Consider the following 16,476-nt stretch of genomic DNA (forward strand, 5'->3'; position numbering starts at 1 on the left):
GCTCTTCTTTCATCGCTCACCCATCGCGAGGCGCGTACTACACTTCACACCACCGGTCATCTCTCTGAAACTATAAAACAGTTGCAACAATTCCCAAGGCTGCCATTCTGTCGGTCCGCACATGCTCGCTGACCTCGCTCATCCCGTGGGTCCCCTACGGCCACGCCGCAACATTGGCCCTCTCTTTCGCACTTTACTCAGAAATGTAAGTCATACACGGGGCCTCCATGTATTCCTGTATACTCACATGCGCAGCGGCTGCACAGGATCATAGGTGATCAGTCGCGATGGCACGGGTATCTGCAATCTTTGCCCTCGGATATCGTCCCCATTGCCCGACTCTGGGCCCATCGAGAAGCGTTCCCGGACGACGACACACAGCAAGCCCTGCGATGGCTGGAGGGAACAGAAGTACATCGCGAGCTGAGTGACGCAGAGGGCGTTTCTCTCACTGTAAGCGTCTCTACTTCTACACACCAGACGGTACACTGACGAGTACGTTGACTCAGGACGAGATCGATCAATACTACATCTCTGACGTGGCCCCGATTTTGAGAAAACTTGGATATGAGCCACATTTACGCGGCTTCCTCCACGCATACTCCCTCGTCTCATCTCGCGCATTCTTGGTTGACGCTTACCATGGCCTGTCTATGGTACCCCTCGCCGACGCGTAAGCTTTGGCGTCTCTCGAGGGTTTTTAGCGGCTTCTCACCATTCTTGCGCAGATTTAACCATACTCACGACAATCACGTACAACTAGCCGTACGTAATCACTCACGCTTTTCTTTCGTCTCACGTTCTAACCATCCGTACCCAGAGCGAATACGACGTCTGCCCTCACTGTGGATCGCTTTCTGAGTGTGCGCACGACGATGACTCTTCGAATGATCATCGCTCCACCGCTGTTCACAACGTTCCTACCGAGGCCGACACCGTCGACATGGTCACCGTACGCTCCATCGGAGCGGGGGAAGAGGTCTTCAACACCTACGGAGCGTCTCTGGGAAACGCCGCGCTGCTAGCTCGATACGGCTTTATCCTCGACGGCGGGGAGACGGATGTGGTGACCTTTGGCTGGCCAGGCTCGGACTTTTTCGATGTCGCCGATGAAGAAAGACGGTGGAGGGACGCGTGCGACGCAGCGAGAGAAGACGCGAAGCGCATCCTCGAAGATTCCGACCTCGTGTACTTCCCGGACGAACAGCGCGGAGCTCGTCCTTCTCTCAGCATCGACAGCGACGCGCAGGTTTCTATCGGGCTTCTCATCTGGGCTGTGAACGAGGTCCTCGCTCCTTCCAGCGTAGATGTGGATATCCACAAGCGGATATTGGCGCTATGCTCTGCGCTTCAGGACGGTGAAGAGGAACCGTCTCGTGATGACGACGAGATTCTCGGAAGCGAGCGTCATGCTGGGGGCGGCACGGTGGGTTCATTAAGCGCTTCTTCAAGGACTGTAGAGGTTGACGAGCTGGTGTATTTCCAGATCATTCAAGATCTAGTCGCAATGGCACATACTCTACTGGACCTGTTTAAATCCCGTCTAGGCGTAATTGGACAGGGTCGCAGCGCAGAAGATCTGGGGCTTGAGCTTGACGTGCGTATACTTATCCTACACTTCCACGTAGATCTTTATGAGCTCACCGTGCCTGACAGGCGCTTCCGCCACATCGTACGAAGACGAGACTGGCACTACACTATGTGCTAGGGGAGCGCGCGATCATCGAAACGTGTACAGCGCAATGGCAAGACATCCACGCAATGCTCCTCGGTCGACTCTGAAGGTCCGATTCTGCCGCCGATGCGGACGTAACCCTATAACGACGACCGAGCTACACACTCCGCCTTTCTGGAAGCACTCCCCTCGCCCCGCCTTCCGCTGAACATCCTCCAGATCCAAATACTTCGCCAACTTCCCCGACTTCTCAGTCTCTCTCCCCGGGCCTCATCCATCTACTTGACCCACAACCGCTGCAGTCGCTGCAGCTGGGACTATTCTCGTTCAATACCCTCACAACGCTCAGCAGCCGCATCGCCCGTTCCGGGAACGCGTGCTTCGCCGTGCCACGCGCGGTTCGCCGCGCCGCCGCGCGTGGCACGCGTCCCGCTGGACCAACGCGCGGCGCGAACGAGGTTACGGAAGAGAGCGGGTCGGAGACGTCGTGGCGGGGGAAGCAGGCTGCAGGAGTTGATGTCCACCCCTGGGAGAGGTCGAGCGCGCATAGGGCGTCACGCTTCTGCTTCGCGGGATCCGTGCGGGCGAAGAGCGAAGAGCGATGCGTGTGAGGCAGGGGCGTCTTTATTCGGGGGAGGGTCAAGCATTTATATCCTACGTACGTACGGAGTACAGGTGCGGCATTTCTAGCCGCGCGCATTCTCTGACATCAAGGTTCGTGTTCGGTTACGTGGAGATCATTACAGCGTCGTCTACTCGCTGCGTGCATACCAATCACACTTTGCTTGTGCGAGCGTCTTCGTGCCCTTAGAGCGTGCCATGGCCTCGCCGTTATCTACCACCTCCGTGTCTGAGTCCACCGAAGCCGGTCCACGGGGCCCAACGATATGCGCTCCGACGAGCGTCGGAAGCATTGCAAACACGCTCGACCTGCGTTCCCAGCCACACATCAGCCACACGACCCTCGACGCAGCCAGAAACGAAAAAAGAAGAAAAAACTCACACCACGCCCTTTGACGACCCACGGCGATGCAAGCGGCCCCCACGCAGCGCCCGGAACGCCCCAAGCCGGCTCGTCAGCTGGTCGTGCGCGAAGTCGAGGCTGGGCTGGTTGGTCGGCAACAACGTGGGCTCGCGGTACAGCCCGAGCGTCTTGAAAGCGCGTTCGCAAGGGGCGTTGGGGACCGTGCGGATGAGCGCGCCGAGCGGGATCGAGACGATGCCGAGCGCGAGGGAGATACCCCACTCGCGAGCGTTGAGGCGCGTGACGGCGAAGACGTCGCCGCCGACGAAGATGATCAGAATCTGGACGACGATTTCTGGCGGGGCACCGTGAGCGTGGACGGCGGGCGAGGACGGTGAGGCGGGCAGACGTACCGACGAAAGTGATGCCCATGAACCACGGGTTCCTGAGCACGCCTTCGAATATGTTGTACCGGCGGTCGAGCCGGCGGCAGTTGAACGAGTTGAAGATCTGCGCGAACACGAACGCGTTGAACACGAGCGTGTCGTTGCGGAGGTCGTGCGGCGGGAACCCGAGCAGCGCGTCCCCGCGGAAGTGGAACACGAGGATCGCTGCGACCTGGTACGCGCTCTGCCCGAGGATCTGCTTGAGCATGTTCACCGTGAACAGCGGCGCGTCCTGCCGCTCCGGCTTGCGGTCCAGCATGTCCGGCGTCGCCGGGTCCGTCGAGAGCGCGAGCGCGGCGAAGGTGTCGATGACGATCGCGACCCACAGCAGCTGCACCGCGCTCAGTACGCTCTCCTCGAAGTCCGTCCCCGCGAGCGCCGAGACGAGGGTGACGACGACGGCGGTGAACGTGGGGGTGACCTGGAACTGCAGGAACTTGCGCACCGCGTCGTTGACCGCGCGGCCCCAGACGATGGCCTTGACGATCGACGCAAAGTTGTCGTCCATGAGGACGATGTCGGACGCTTCCTTCGCGACCTCGGTGCCCGTGACGCCCATCGAGAAGCCGACGTGCGCGGCCTTGAGCGCGGGGCCGTCGTTGGTGCCGTCGCCGGTAACCGCGACGATCTCGCCGAGCTCCTTGAGGGTGTTGACGAGGATGCGCTTGTCCTCGGGCGACGAGCGCGCGAGCACCTGGAGACGCTGCACGGTCGCGCGGCGCTCGGTGTCTGACAGCGCGCGGAAGCGCGGGCCCTCCATGACGATACCGCCGGGGGTGAAGATGCCGCACTGGGTAGCGATGGAGCGCGCGGTGAGGATGTTGTCGCCGGTGCACATCTTGACCTGGACGCCTGCGCGGGCACAGTCTGCCACCGCTTCGCGAACGCCGGGGCGAAGAGGGTCCTCAAGAGCGAAGACGCCAGCGAGCGTGAGATCGCGTGCGAGATCCGTCCACGACACCTAAAACAATGGTCAGAGAGGGCGTTCAACAAGGATGGGGTGACATACTTCGTCGGCCCTGGGTGACCAGTTTTCCAAGTCTCGATAGCATACAGCGATGGTGCGAAGCGTCTGCGACGCGTACGACGTGATGCTCTCCAAGATCTGTGCCCGATCGTCTTCGTCGGTGATCTTCGTGACCACATTCTCGCCTTCCGTGACAACAACCGGCGTGCGCACACCGCGACGAGGACTTCGCTTGCCCTTGACGTACAGTCGCGCGCGACCTCCCGGAAGACGCACCACGACACCCATCGCCTTACGCTCGCTTGGAGAACGGGAACACCTGCAGCGTCTCCACCGCCTCCCGAACGCCTTGTAGCGGGCCATCCCAAGTCGCGCGCCATCGCCAGCAGTGCGGTCTCCGTCTTGCTGCCCACGAACACGGGAGTCCGCTGGTTGCGTCCGCATCTTCGAACGCGGTGGAGTTGATCGCAATGGCGTCGTTGAGGAGGGCGCGAAGCGGAGGAGGAAGCGCGCCGCTGAGGATGGAGCTCGACGGGGCGCGAGGGTGGTGGCGTCGGCTTGGCGCGCTCGGGATTCTGGGCCAGATCGCGGACGAAGACGAGGTCGCCGCCGACGGTGCCCGCCACGACGGTCATGGCGTTCTGCGTGAGGCGTGCCGGTCTTGTCGGTTGCAGATGACGCTGGCGTTCCCATGGTCTCGCAGGAGTTAGGACGCGGACGAGAAGGTTCTCGCGTGTCATCGCTTGGTGGCGAACGCCAGGGCGAGCGCGATGGCTAGGGTAAACCTAACGATGGATTAGAACGCATGCTTCGAGACAGCGCGACCGATGGGCGTACCTTCGGAACCGAGGCGACGACGAGGGTGAAGGACAAGATGAGAATGTCCACGAAAGCCAACCCTTTTTGGCTGGGGCTCCTACAAGGGACGTCAGCGATACACCGTCAGAGACGATAGCGAAAATCCGCACATGTGGGGTGTGTCAGTGCCGATCTTGACGAAGTATCGAATGAGCAGCCCGATGAAGAGCATCAAACCGCCAAGTGAGCCGCGACGGCGATCTTGTTGGCCAGATGCTCAGCTTGCGCTGAAGGGCCGTATCCTCAGTGCTGTCGCGGAGCGCTGGCAATGTCCCGTCAGAGCCAGGTGCATACGGAGTGACAAGCATACGTACAGGTCATGATGCGCCCATGGAACGAACGAGGCCCGACGGCGATGACAACATACGAACCTACGCCCTCGAGGATCTTGCTACCACTGATGAGGAAGCAGTCGGTATGCGGAGAGGCGTCCTTCTCGTCGTGGTCGAGCGTCTTGCGCAGCTCCAAACAATCCTCGTACTTCATCTTCTTGATGACGTCACTCTCCCCCGTCGCGCCCGACTCGTCGCAGCGCACGTTGTGGCCGGAGAGGAACACGCCGTCGCACGGCATGATCTCGCCGGGCTCGATCAGGGCCACGTCGCGACGAGGACGTCATGCACGTCGATGAGGCGCTCCACGCCCTCACGGACGACCTTGACGGTGCGCTCGTCCTTCTTCGCGTTGAGCACGCGGAACTGGCGCTCCTTCTGCCAGTCCGTGAGCGAGCCGACGAGCACGACGACGACGATCGCGACCATGATCGCGACGCCCTCGACCCACTCCACCGCGGGCTCGTCCGGGTCGCGCCCAGGCCCAAAGTCCTGGAAGAGGCCGAGCGCGAGAGAGATGACGGCGGCGACGGAGAGCAGGATCTGGACGGTGGGTCGTGGGTTGGAATGTGACGCAGAGCGGGGGATATGAGGTACTCACGAGGACTTTCTCATTGTATGCGTCCCACATCAGCTTCCAGATGCTCTTGGCCGGGCGGGGAGGGAGCGCGTTTACGCCGTAGACCCTGGCTCGGTCCGCGAGAGACGCCACCGTGGCGCCTCCGGTGGTAGGGTGGGGAGCACCGTTGTCAAATTTGGCGGTAGAAGGGAGTGAAAGAGGCCCCGGTTCGACGGGGACTGCTAGCGGGTTATCAGGGCTCCCGATGAGACCACGCACGCCGTCGGTGCCGAGTCCGAGAAGGAGGGCCTTGACGCCACCCATGGCGCAGAGATTGTCGATGTCCTTGGTGTCGATGAGCTGAGCGAGCTGAGAGGGCAGAAAGGAGAACGGCTCCGGGTCGACGTCGACGTCGGGAGTGACCCCCGAGGCAGGACTAGCGCTCTGGAAGTTGGAAGTGGGGCGAAGGCCGAAGCAGGAGAGCAGCCCCCCACGGCGTCGCCGGTTTGCGGGAAGAGGATCTTCGGGACATTTACATGCGTTTGCACAGGGGACGTGATGGTGGTCTGGCGGGAGCCAGAGAGTGAGAGAGATGAGGTCGCCAAGTCTGTCGATGGAGGTACGGCAGGGACGGTGAGGTCTTCAGACGTGGTTTCTGAGGGTACAGTCGAGACGCTACCGGCAGGGGGATGAACCATAGATGGGTCGACGGCTTGGGGCAGCGACCTGGGCTTATATCCCTGTGTGGGGTCCCAAGACGTGAGCCAAGACTTGGAAGTTCCGCAGCTAAGAGAATCCCCTCACCTTGTGTAGGCGCCTTTGCGTTATCACTCGTCCGTTCTCCCGTGCAGATTCTACTGCTCGAGTGTCGCCAGACCAGCTGAAGCAGGATATATGCGTACCTGAAGCCAGAAGCATGAGATCTAAGGGACCTCACGCAGGCTGGGGCCTAATGCATGTTCATGCTTGGCGGCTTAGGATGTTGCCTTGGCTGCACAGCTTCTCGTTACGGTACGCCGCTGCGAGGGGCCGAGGCACACGGGGAATTCTTTGGGAAATGGTATACAGATGACGCGTTGAAAGCTTCAGCGAACCCAGAACTCACCGTGTTATCGCATGCCGACTACTGGCCAAGTCACAAGGGGGAAAACAGCACATCTCCAGCTGCGCCTCACGACCCGAGCGGATTTGCATGCCGTTGAAGTGCACATAGTGGTAGGATGATGAAGGTGGGATTCAAGATTGAGACATGAGGCAAGACCTCGAAGTTGGGTATCATCGGCGCCGGGGTCGTTTTTGTCTCTATAGCCGCCAGGTCCACGGCCGTCGGCATTGGCCGGCCTTACATGTGGGTCGATGGTCACGTGTGACATCCCCGGCGCTTCACGCTCCTCGGCAAAGCGCCTGCCATCCGGACTTAGTTGTCTAGATCTGATTCTACCATCCGATGTCTTCAATATATACAGGTCGTAGAGCGGTACAGCGAATTGCCTATGAATCGAGCAAACAGCGAGTACGAGACCGCCGGGATGAAAGCGGGAGCCAGGACCGTCCTCGCGTCCACCGACGGCGAGTTGCCCATCTCATGCCGAGTGGGAGCGGAAAAGCACGGGCCGGGAACCTTCAACGTCCGCTGTCGGATGGCTGTACGCGGGGGCGGGTCTCGCTCCCCCCGCGGAGGGGCCGCATACGTCAGGTTGTGCTTGGTGTCCTGCATCCTGTCGCGCACAACTTTGGTGGCGAGCAGCCGAAGCCGGGGCGTCTCGCCGGCCTCGCGGACGGGGACGAACTCGGCGTCGGCGTCGTACCCGAACCCCTTGAGGTCCTCGCCGCGGTGCCACTTTTCGAAGCCGAGGTCGCGGTACTCGACCCCCGTCTTGAGCCGGCGGAGAGGAGGCGGAAGCCGTATCGGGGGGACTGCGCCTGCGAGGGGTCAGCGGAAAGCACGGGAGGACGGTATGGAGAAGGATGGTACCGACATCGTCGAGGCCTCTGATGAGGGAAACACGCGTCGTGGTGCACATCGCGGAGGTATTGCTCCAAGAAGTACGGATCCAACCTGAGATCCAGTCCGTCTGGTCTCTTCCTGAGATCCGGGTGGAGCATCTGTGCAAGCAGGGTCAGAGCGAACGGCTCGAGCACGGTCACCGAACTTGTGATGAAACACATACCTTCATGCACAGTTTCCACTCGCCGCCGTTGCGCGGCATGACGTCTTCCCCTATCATGCGGAACTCCCGGATCCGAGGTTGCGATCGCAGGAACCGCAGCCGGTCGAGATCGCCTAGATCTTCCCGCCAAATCGAAGGACCTTCTTTCCATTCTTCCGGCGGAGGGCCATGGCGAAGGTTGTACATGCCGGGAGAGGTCCCCATTCCTGAGAAGAGCCCGATACACACCAGACCTAGTGAGTATATGTCCGATCTGTGGCAGTGGACCGAGTGCATTGGATTCGTGTCCTCGAATCGTTCGGGAGCGAGATACTCTAGAGTCCAAGAGCTGGCAGGTGGGAGGTAGGCTTCTTCGAACCGGAAGCCTGGAGGGAGTTGAAGACGTTCCGCACAACCGAAATCAGTGAGAACGATGTCTCCGAGCTCAGAGGTGACGAGGAAGTTCTCCGGCTTGATGTCCCCGTGTAAGATGTGGTGTTTCTGCAAGTATCCCATCGCGAGAACCTGCGGCGAAGATGAGTCTGGGTCCACGACAAAGGGGCGAACGCACGTTCCATCTCGGCACATATGTGACGCTGCAGCTCCTTTTCGAGTTTTGTAGCCATAAGCTGCCGAAGGTCTCCGAAGCACATGTCCTGGGAAACGCGTCAGAGATGCACAAAGACGGGGACGTCAAAGCACACCATGACGAAGTACACGTTGTGCCGATCCTCCCAGGCAGCATGCACCTTCGCAAGGAAAGGGATACTGTGCTTCGTCGCGTAGGCCATGATCTGCAGCTCCTTGCCAAGTTGAAGACGATCGTGGTCGCGAAAGTAGTGCCACTTGTGCGTAACCTTCATCGCGACCACCCGGTTGAAATCCTGGCAGGCGGCGAAGACTCGAGCGCAGCCGCCCTCGGCAAGCGTTCCGAAGACGGCATACCTGTGCGGGGGTTGAACCAGGAGGTCGTTGCAGTCGTTGCGGTTGCTGTTGTACGGTTCGCTTAGACACCGGTAGTCGACGTCAGGCTGGCGACCACGTGCTTGAGCATCCAGAGACGGGTCGCCGGGAAGCGTGCGCTCACGCGCGGCTGGGGTCAACGGAAGAGGTTTGGAAGCGAGACTGGGGGATGGCAACCGAGGAGATTGGGAAGTGAGGTGCAGAGGCGAAAGCGATGGAAGAGGTGGCACTTGCTCAGTTGTCGGGTGAGTGGCGTGACCGCCCCCTTCGTCGTCGCCATCCGAAGACGAGTAATCTATGCGAATGTGGTCAGTATTTCACGCGTGGTACGAAGGATACGCAACGTACATGTTACCTGACTGCCGGCGCGAGAGCTATCAGTCAAAACGCCCGGTTCGGCGACGTCGACGGAAACGTGAGTTCCATCCTGTGTTTGGACGGGAAGCGTGTTGATCGTCTGCGGTGGCGCAGTCGGAGGAGACATGGAGCGTTTATGGGCGGACTTGTGACGGTGGTTCCAGCGCAGCATTCGAGGACGCATCGAACCGAAGCCCAAACCTCTTCTCGTAGGAGAGGGAGCGGTAGGTTCCATCAAAGGTGAGCGCGTAGACTGAGAAGGATCATCGTTTCCTCTGCAAAAAATGTTACAGGCGAGCCGAAGGAGTCAAAGAGTGTATCAGCACGTACATGAGCACATTGGGGGCATCTGAAGAACCGGACAAAGGGGACCCCTTGCGCCAGGACGAAGAGACCTTCTTCCAAAACGGTATTCCTATCGCCATCAGAGCCGATGAGAGGAGAGCGGTGAAGCGAAGGTGCAGAACAGAGGACAAGTGGCTCAAATATAGATCGCCCGGGAGTGACTCCACTGCTATGTTACGCAACACAACGAAAAGCGTGATGAACGTGACAATACTGTGCGATGTCCTACTTGAACAAACGAAGAGGTCATATCATCGCAAAATCAGCGCTCTACAACGCGTGCTCACCTTATTGGTATCAGTTTGCCGCATGCAACACAAGTGCGGGTGGCGGGTTGATGCAAAACGCCAGGGCCTGGGGACACAGGCGCGCCACCTCTGAGGCATCCTTCTGACGCACTGGGGTTGCTTTGTCTCGGAAGACGCGCTAAGAACAAAAGAAACCAGACCAAGCCAGTTCAACACGCAAACGTGGATCAGTGGCACAGTGCGCGCGCGAAGACCGATAGCGCCCATGAGAGCCGCCGGCCCAAGTGACACACGCGACTGTCACACCAAGACGTGTCTGTGAGACTGTGACTCGCGATTACGCGGTGACACCGCCGTGCATCGGGCCGGTCTGTCGAGCCTCGGCGCCTCCTCGTCCTCGTCCTCACATCTTCAAATTTTATTTCAGCCTATATTCGAATAGCGGTTTGGATGTGTGAGCATTAAAAATCTGGATGGGAACGTGACATATACCATGAAATTATGTATCGCGGTGACCCTTTCTAGCGACAAGGGTATGTCCATCCGAGTCAGTCCTTCTATGTATTGCTCACCCAGCCCAGGTGTGTACGCACCCACTTCGTCAGTAAAATTTCAATGATCTGGTGCGGACCACCCTTCGGACTGGACATGCTGGATAACCTCGCCCATCGTGTTCGTACGTTGAAGTTGAGACAGCCCCTGCACACCGCGTACGTGTCAGCTCTAAAGGAGCAGGAGATAATCGAAGCCTGCACAGCGTAACAATAATACATCCACGATGACACGAAGCTGCACTCATACTACTTTCGTCTCCAGGAACGGTCTCCTCCTCGCTCTCCCTCCCTCCGAACATCACCTACAAGCCCCCCAGATTCGTATAGTTCCACAGCCGCTCCATCCCAACCCAGCCGCGGCAGCTCACAACACACACCAACGCACGCCCGCGATCTTGATAACGTTGAGGTGTACCCCGTCGCGCGCGCGAGCGGTCGCGTGCCAGCTGAAGTCGGGACCGAGGTCGCCGTCGCGGTCCCCGAGCCTCAAAGCGCCCGCGCGGTAGGAACCATCGCGGGAGCGGCCGTCTCGGGGTCGGGGGTGCAAATGATGACTTCAGTCGTGCCCGAGTTGAAGACGGTGAAGGTGGTGGCGTGCGCGAAGTCGGAGGTGACGGCGAGGCAGCTGGAAGGCACGAACGCGTCGGCGGCGAGCGTCGGAGCGGAGGCACGACGGGTGATGCTGGGGGTTCCGGAGGAGACGGTGGAGGTCGGCTCGGAGGCGACGCGGGGCGTTAACGTGGACGTAGTGATGATGGGCTCTGAGGTTGGAACGGCGATGATGGTCGTGTCTCCTGTGGGAGTGCCGCTCGCTGGAGGGAAGGGCTCCGACGTGACCACGGTGAGGGTGGATACGGGACCGGTGGGAGTGCATTCGTCCGGGGGAAAGGGCTCTGAGGTGAACGCCCCAAAGGTGGTAACTGGGCCAGTGGGAGTGCATGTGTTCGGTGGGAAGGGCTCCGAGGTGGCTGGGTGAACGGCGTCAGCCGTGACATCTTGGGGAGCCGGAGCAGCAGAAACTGCAGAGAAACTGTAAGCACGAGGTCAAAATATGACGACAGACGAGGAAACGAACGTCGTGCCACCAAGAGGGCGAGAGACATGAGGGAAAGAGGAGCCATGTCGCTTCGTAGAGCTCTGGGGAGGCGCGTCTTCGCGGCACCCTTTTAAAGCAGGCAGAATTTGTCAGTCCGGGTACAGTAGGCAGAGAATGTGCACTTGCAAACGCGGCTCGAGCGGAGAGGTTTGGCAGGACTCACACCAAAAGTTGCCCGCCTATGATGGCAGGTGGACGGTGAGCATCATGACGGCGATACTGTTTCCCAGATGACTGCGCCAAGAGGAGGTGTATTTCATGCACCCGCCCTCGTCTTCAATGCCAGCTCGCGACCGTATGTGACCGCCGGGGACGCGTACCTGAGATATCTCCGGAGAAGAGGAGGCAGAGGTGTCAGGAGTCCGACCTCGCGCACGGGCCACAGCGTCACCCGGCTCGGCCCGAGCCCGAGCCACTCACCTCTCAGAGGCTGCTGCCCGTATTTACTCTCAATGCTTCTGACACTATTAACACCCATCACCAGACTCACATCCCCCTTCGCTGGGCCCGGGCAGTCTCGGTGAATGCAGGCCGACAACGGGAAAGATAGAAGAGCGAATCCGAGCTGAAAACCCCTCTATCACGGACTCTGGAAAAGGTGAGTCTCATTGGACCATTTGCCATCCTGCGCGTTTGAGGCGTTAGAAGTGCCTCGCCGGTGTTGTCTACCCCAGTGGAGACCACGACCAGGGAAGATAATGCCGGAGCATCCCACGACCTTCTCCGTATCGACGATCAAGACCGTCGCGCGAGACGTCGCTCTCGCGCTCAGCGACCAGCAGACCTATGCCGTCGTCGGCAGCGCCGCGTGCATCCTCCTCGGCCGCGAAGCATCCACCTCCGACTTCTCCATCGTCGTCCCGCGCGGCGGCACTCTCGACGCACGCAGCCTCCTCAAAGCCGCGCCACCCTTTGCCGTCGCCCCGCTAACGCGCCACACCGCCCACGCGCAGACGGGTCTCGCCGTCGACATCCTCGCGCCCCCGATGATGTTCCCCGGCGCGTTCAATGCGGAGACCACTGTCGTCGAGCTCGACTTCGAGGAGCGGGCGCGTGGGACGGTGCGCGTGCTCCACCCGCTCCTGCTCCTGAACGCGACCTGCTCGATGTTGCCGCGGCGCGCGGCGCAAGAGCAGATGGCGCGCGACGCGGAGGACGTCGCGTTTCTGCTCGAGTGGTGCGTCCGGCGGCGGGTGGAGGTGAATCCGGCGTGGGTGCCGGAGGTCACGCCGGAGTTGGCGGAGTACACGGTCGCGCAGGGGTGGATCGAGCAGGAGCTGTGGTTGGAAGCCGCGGCCGCCGCGGGGTTTGTGCTGGGCCGTGAGTCTGCGCGACCTCCTCTTGCGTGCTTGTTTCTCACCTCGTACAGGGGGGTGGCCGTCACGAGAGATCCATTGACTATGTTTACAGCGCTATAATGTACGTTCTTATCCCGCATCTGACCCGGTAATATGTGTCTTTATTCTGCCCTACCGTCGCGGGTTTGTGTGCGGTGACGTCACGGAGAACACGGCAAATCGGGTGACAACGGAGGACCCGTCGTCCTGTCCTCCTTCCGTCCGTCCTCAATAACAAGGATATCTTCAAGGGCGTCGGTAAGTCGGCTTCTTATCCGCGTTCTTACTACGCACAACGTATCTCCAGGCTCTTTCAGCCCCTCCATACCGCCTCACGTCAGACAAGCGACGCGCATACATCCAGCGAAGCCGACAGAGGCCGACCATTATGACGATCTTCAGCAACGTCCTGTTCGTCTTTCTCACGTCGCGGAGATCCATGGTCCAATTGAAGTGGACGTTGCAGATCGAGAGCAACGTTCGTGGTGCTCGCTTATCGGAGTCCGGGCATCCCGGCGCTCCCGTTTCGAGCCCGCTCTATGCCACTTCATATTCTCCCGCCTTCTTGCGGGTTCCCCGCAACTACCGCAGCCACATATGATCGTGAGGCTTCCCCGGGCTATTATTGGAGTACTCTGTTGCGATATACATTGATTCTCAGGACGATATACTCTGCCCTCTGCCCTTGTCATTGATTCTCAGCACTTCCTCGCATCACCGTGTGCCGCGGAGTCAACCGCCCATACATACCGCAACAGCGTCTTGCGGCAAGGCTCACAGCATACCACATGCCCTGTCAAGGTTCCGGCTGCGGAACTCTGTCTCCGCTAATATGCCTCTCATGACGCCCACTGCCACCGAGCGCCCTACGTAAGTCGTTTTTAGTTAAACCGCGATCGAGTCTGTTCCATGCAAATGCACGTGTTCCGACAATTGACACCGGCGGATATTGCCTTCTGCGGCGATAGAGGGGTTTCGCGGACTCGGACTCAGTTGCATCGTGCCTGAGAACTAACCATCCGCCGTCCTTCCAACGCATTCGTGTTATTCTGACCTATACCAAAGTTTGACACTGGTGGCTCGCGTTCTATCCCTCTCACCGTCATGCCCAGTCACGAAACAACAACTGCAGTAAGATCGGAAAGGACGACAACGAGATGGTATTCCGTACTTGTAAGCGACGAGAGCGAGAAAACAGAGCAACGATAGCTAGCATTAGCGAGAGATCATGAAATACAAGGGGCAAGGGATAAATGTCCGTGATGGCCCCGCGCTGAGCACATCATTCAACTCCGGGCTGGTCGACGCTGGGTGGAGCGTCGCCTCTCTTGGAAGTCGTGAGAGGCGGCGACGACGACGAAACCGACGTGGTGGCGAACTCGCAGGGCTGGCGGCGTTGGATGCATTGCCTGCGACATACCAAATAGAGTGATCAGCGTTCCCGTCCGCGCATCCAGAAAAATGTGCCGAAGAGAACGAGACGAGCAGCCTGAAGGCCTGAACCCCGGAACGCAATCGCACGCAGCACATGCCGCTCGCAGCTCCAGTACGTGACACGCACTCTTCCTATTGGTGTGCGCGCGTCCGTACCGACACCGGACATGACGCGGGGGGCGTTCATAGAATGCACTCTCCGCGCGCGAGCCTGAGACATAGGCTGCTTCCGTGCGAGCACCCTCATGCCACAGAATCGCAGCGTGGGACGAGTGAGCGCGAAACGGAGACCTTGGGCGGCCGACCGGTCGCGCGAAACCTCCGATTGCCTCACGATCGCCTGATAGACTTCTGGAGACATCGCACCCCCTGGACGCGCGCAAGTGATGATGCGCCAGGCCGCTGTCCCGGTCCTAGAGTGCCCTCTCTAGCCGTGGCTGGGCGCTGAAGTGTGGACGCCGCGGCAGCGCCCGCGCCCCCGTGCCACGATCTGCGCCGCGCGCAACAAGCACCGCGAGCGCGATGGAGGCGCACCGTACCTCTGAAACCAGGGAATTCGCGGAAATGCAGCAGAACGCGGGTATAAAAGAGCGCGCGAGGCGAGCGGAGAGAGGCAGCATCTCACCCCGACTCTCGCCTCCTGACGCACACCACGACCACCACGACCACCACTACGACCACCTCGCCGACGCCAGAGACCTAAGAGCGGAAGAAGGACCGACACTCACCCGCACCGCCGCGACTCGTCCCCCGCCAACGGGCCCCCACACGCGATCTTGCGCTTCCGACAGAAGACGCACGCCTTGCTCGTGCTCGACAGGCGCTTGTGGCGCGTCTTCGCCTCCACGGGCTCGCGCTGCTCCGAGCTACTAGCCAGTTGCAGGAGGCCGGCGCTGCCAACGGAGACGTTGATGCGCCGCGCGGTCGTCGGTGAGTAGACGAACCGCGCGCGGGGCGTGTCCTCGTTCGGCTCCGGCTTGGGTCCACCACCAGCTGCTGACGTCCAGTTCGACGTCGAAGGCGCGTCTTCGTGCGGAAGGAGGCGCCGTTGTGTCTTGGGCGTCCTCGGCCTTTCGTGGGGCGCGACGCGCGTCCCGACGCGAGTGGCGGCGGCGGCGTCGGGCGCGGCGGCGAAGCGGGGTCCGGCGTTGTAGAGGTGCGGTGGTTCGGTCGGGGGGTGGACGATGTAGTCGGGGGGCGGGAGGAGCGCGGCGGTGAGCTCGGAGAACCCAGAGAGCGGGGCGCTCCACGCGGCCGCCTCGAGGGGCACGTAGTAGCTAGAGTTCGGGGTCGAGGAGCGCGAGTCCGCGTGCACACCGTCGTCGGTGGGCAGGTGCGCCCCCGGGCGAGACTCGCGCATGGGGCTTCCGCGATAAGACGGTCCGGCGCGCGGTTGCTGTGAGGCGCCTGGTCAGCTAGGTCTCTCTGGGACACAGAAGGACAAAGACCGACCTCGGAGACGAGCGCCGCAGGCTGCGCCATTTGGCCAGAGCTGCCGCCGGGGTCGTCTTTGTTTCTTCTGTGTTTCGGAAGATCGTGGCTTCCGAGCGACACAGGAGCGGTGCGTTGAGACGTGGGGGCTGGTGGGAGAATGGGAGTGTGGGTAGTGGCCGTGGTCGGAATGGGTGGGATCGGATGGGGCTGTCCGGCAAGGTCGTTGGATGGGGGCGCTTCGAGCGTGTAGTACTTGTTCGAGATCGCCGAGGGCGGGACGTAGTGCACGCATATGGGTTCGTCGTACTCCAGTGGCGGTGTGCCGTAGAACGAGTTCTGCTCCTACGGTCAGCATAGCGTAGAGAACGGATGTGGAATGATACGTACGTCATCCGCGACGTTGAGCTGAGCCATGCCGGTAGCGACGTTTGACGAATGCGGTTCTGGAGAGCTAGAGCTGGGCTTGTGGCTGTAAGACATGGTGTGCGGAGTCGAAAAGCAGTAGGGAGCGGTCCAGAAAGGGAACGAGTGCACTCCGCCTGCGCCCCGTCGACATATTTATTTCATGGCCCAATCGTCACTGAAGACCATGTGCGTGCATGTCACCACAGAGAGCGCTACTGGTCCAGAGGAGACTAAACCTCTTTCGAGACGGCGATGAGGTGTCTACTGTCCGCTGCATACAGATCTAGCGACCCTGAGCTAGTTACACATCGCCTGTGCGGCCCGGAGAGGAGCAGCTGCCACGCCATTGACT

General features: G+C 60.5%; 5 protein-coding genes across 5 annotated transcripts; 3 read left to right on the forward strand and 2 right to left on the reverse strand.

The window, feature by feature from the left end:
- Positions 1–74: 74 nt before the first annotated feature.
- Positions 75–1,782, forward strand: BXZ73DRAFT_50878 (SET domain-containing protein; the record flags this gene model as incomplete). The annotated part of the gene is made up of 7 exons (XM_048020521.1): positions 75–205; positions 267–453; positions 510–673; positions 729–765; positions 821–1,426; positions 1,487–1,597; positions 1,657–1,782. Coding segments are annotated over 7 exons (1,362 nt in total), but the record flags the coding sequence as incomplete, so codon positions are not given.
- An 892-nt stretch (positions 1,783–2,674) lies between these two features.
- Positions 2,675–6,499, reverse strand: BXZ73DRAFT_91419 (calcium-translocating P-type ATPase; the record flags this gene model as incomplete). Its single annotated transcript, XM_048025966.1, has 12 exons — positions 2,675–2,994; positions 3,053–4,046; positions 4,077–4,232; positions 4,254–4,278; positions 4,300–4,349; positions 4,370–4,794; positions 4,856–4,968; positions 5,021–5,111; positions 5,225–5,495; positions 5,534–5,785; positions 5,844–6,245; positions 6,296–6,499. The coding sequence occupies 12 exons, from the start codon at positions 6,497–6,499 to the stop codon at positions 2,675–2,677; spliced, it is 3,303 nt and encodes a 1,100-aa protein (XP_047875402.1).
- An 887-nt stretch (positions 6,500–7,386) lies between these two features.
- BXZ73DRAFT_79433 (uncharacterized protein) lies at positions 7,387–9,997 on the forward strand (the record flags this gene model as incomplete). Its single annotated transcript, XM_048023083.1, has 8 exons — positions 7,387–7,757; positions 7,985–8,208; positions 8,319–8,436; positions 8,460–8,951; positions 8,982–9,159; positions 9,249–9,329; positions 9,436–9,511; positions 9,576–9,997. 8 exons carry the CDS (start codon positions 7,387–7,389, stop codon positions 9,995–9,997), a joined length of 1,962 nt encoding a protein of 653 aa, XP_047875403.1.
- A 2,215-nt stretch (positions 9,998–12,212) lies between these two features.
- Positions 12,213–12,912, forward strand: BXZ73DRAFT_103796 (uncharacterized protein; the record flags this gene model as incomplete). Its single annotated transcript, XM_048015692.1, has 2 exons — positions 12,213–12,834; positions 12,884–12,912. 2 exons carry the CDS (start codon positions 12,213–12,215, stop codon positions 12,910–12,912), a joined length of 651 nt encoding a protein of 216 aa, XP_047875404.1.
- Positions 12,913–14,615: 1,703 nt separating this feature from the next.
- BXZ73DRAFT_79435 (uncharacterized protein) lies at positions 14,616–16,199 on the reverse strand (the record flags this gene model as incomplete). The annotated part of the gene is made up of 4 exons (XM_048023084.1): positions 14,616–14,775; positions 15,014–15,681; positions 15,738–16,061; positions 16,107–16,199. 4 exons carry the CDS (start codon positions 16,197–16,199, stop codon positions 14,616–14,618), a joined length of 1,245 nt encoding a protein of 414 aa, XP_047875405.1.
- Between the last annotated feature and the right edge of the window lie 277 nt (positions 16,200–16,476).

Source organism: Epithele typhae, assembly GCF_022376455.1.
Source record: "Epithele typhae strain CBS 203.58 chromosome Unknown BXZ73scaffold_44, whole genome shotgun sequence".
Lineage (NCBI taxonomy): Eukaryota > Fungi > Basidiomycota > Agaricomycetes > Polyporales > Epitheliaceae > Epithele > Epithele typhae.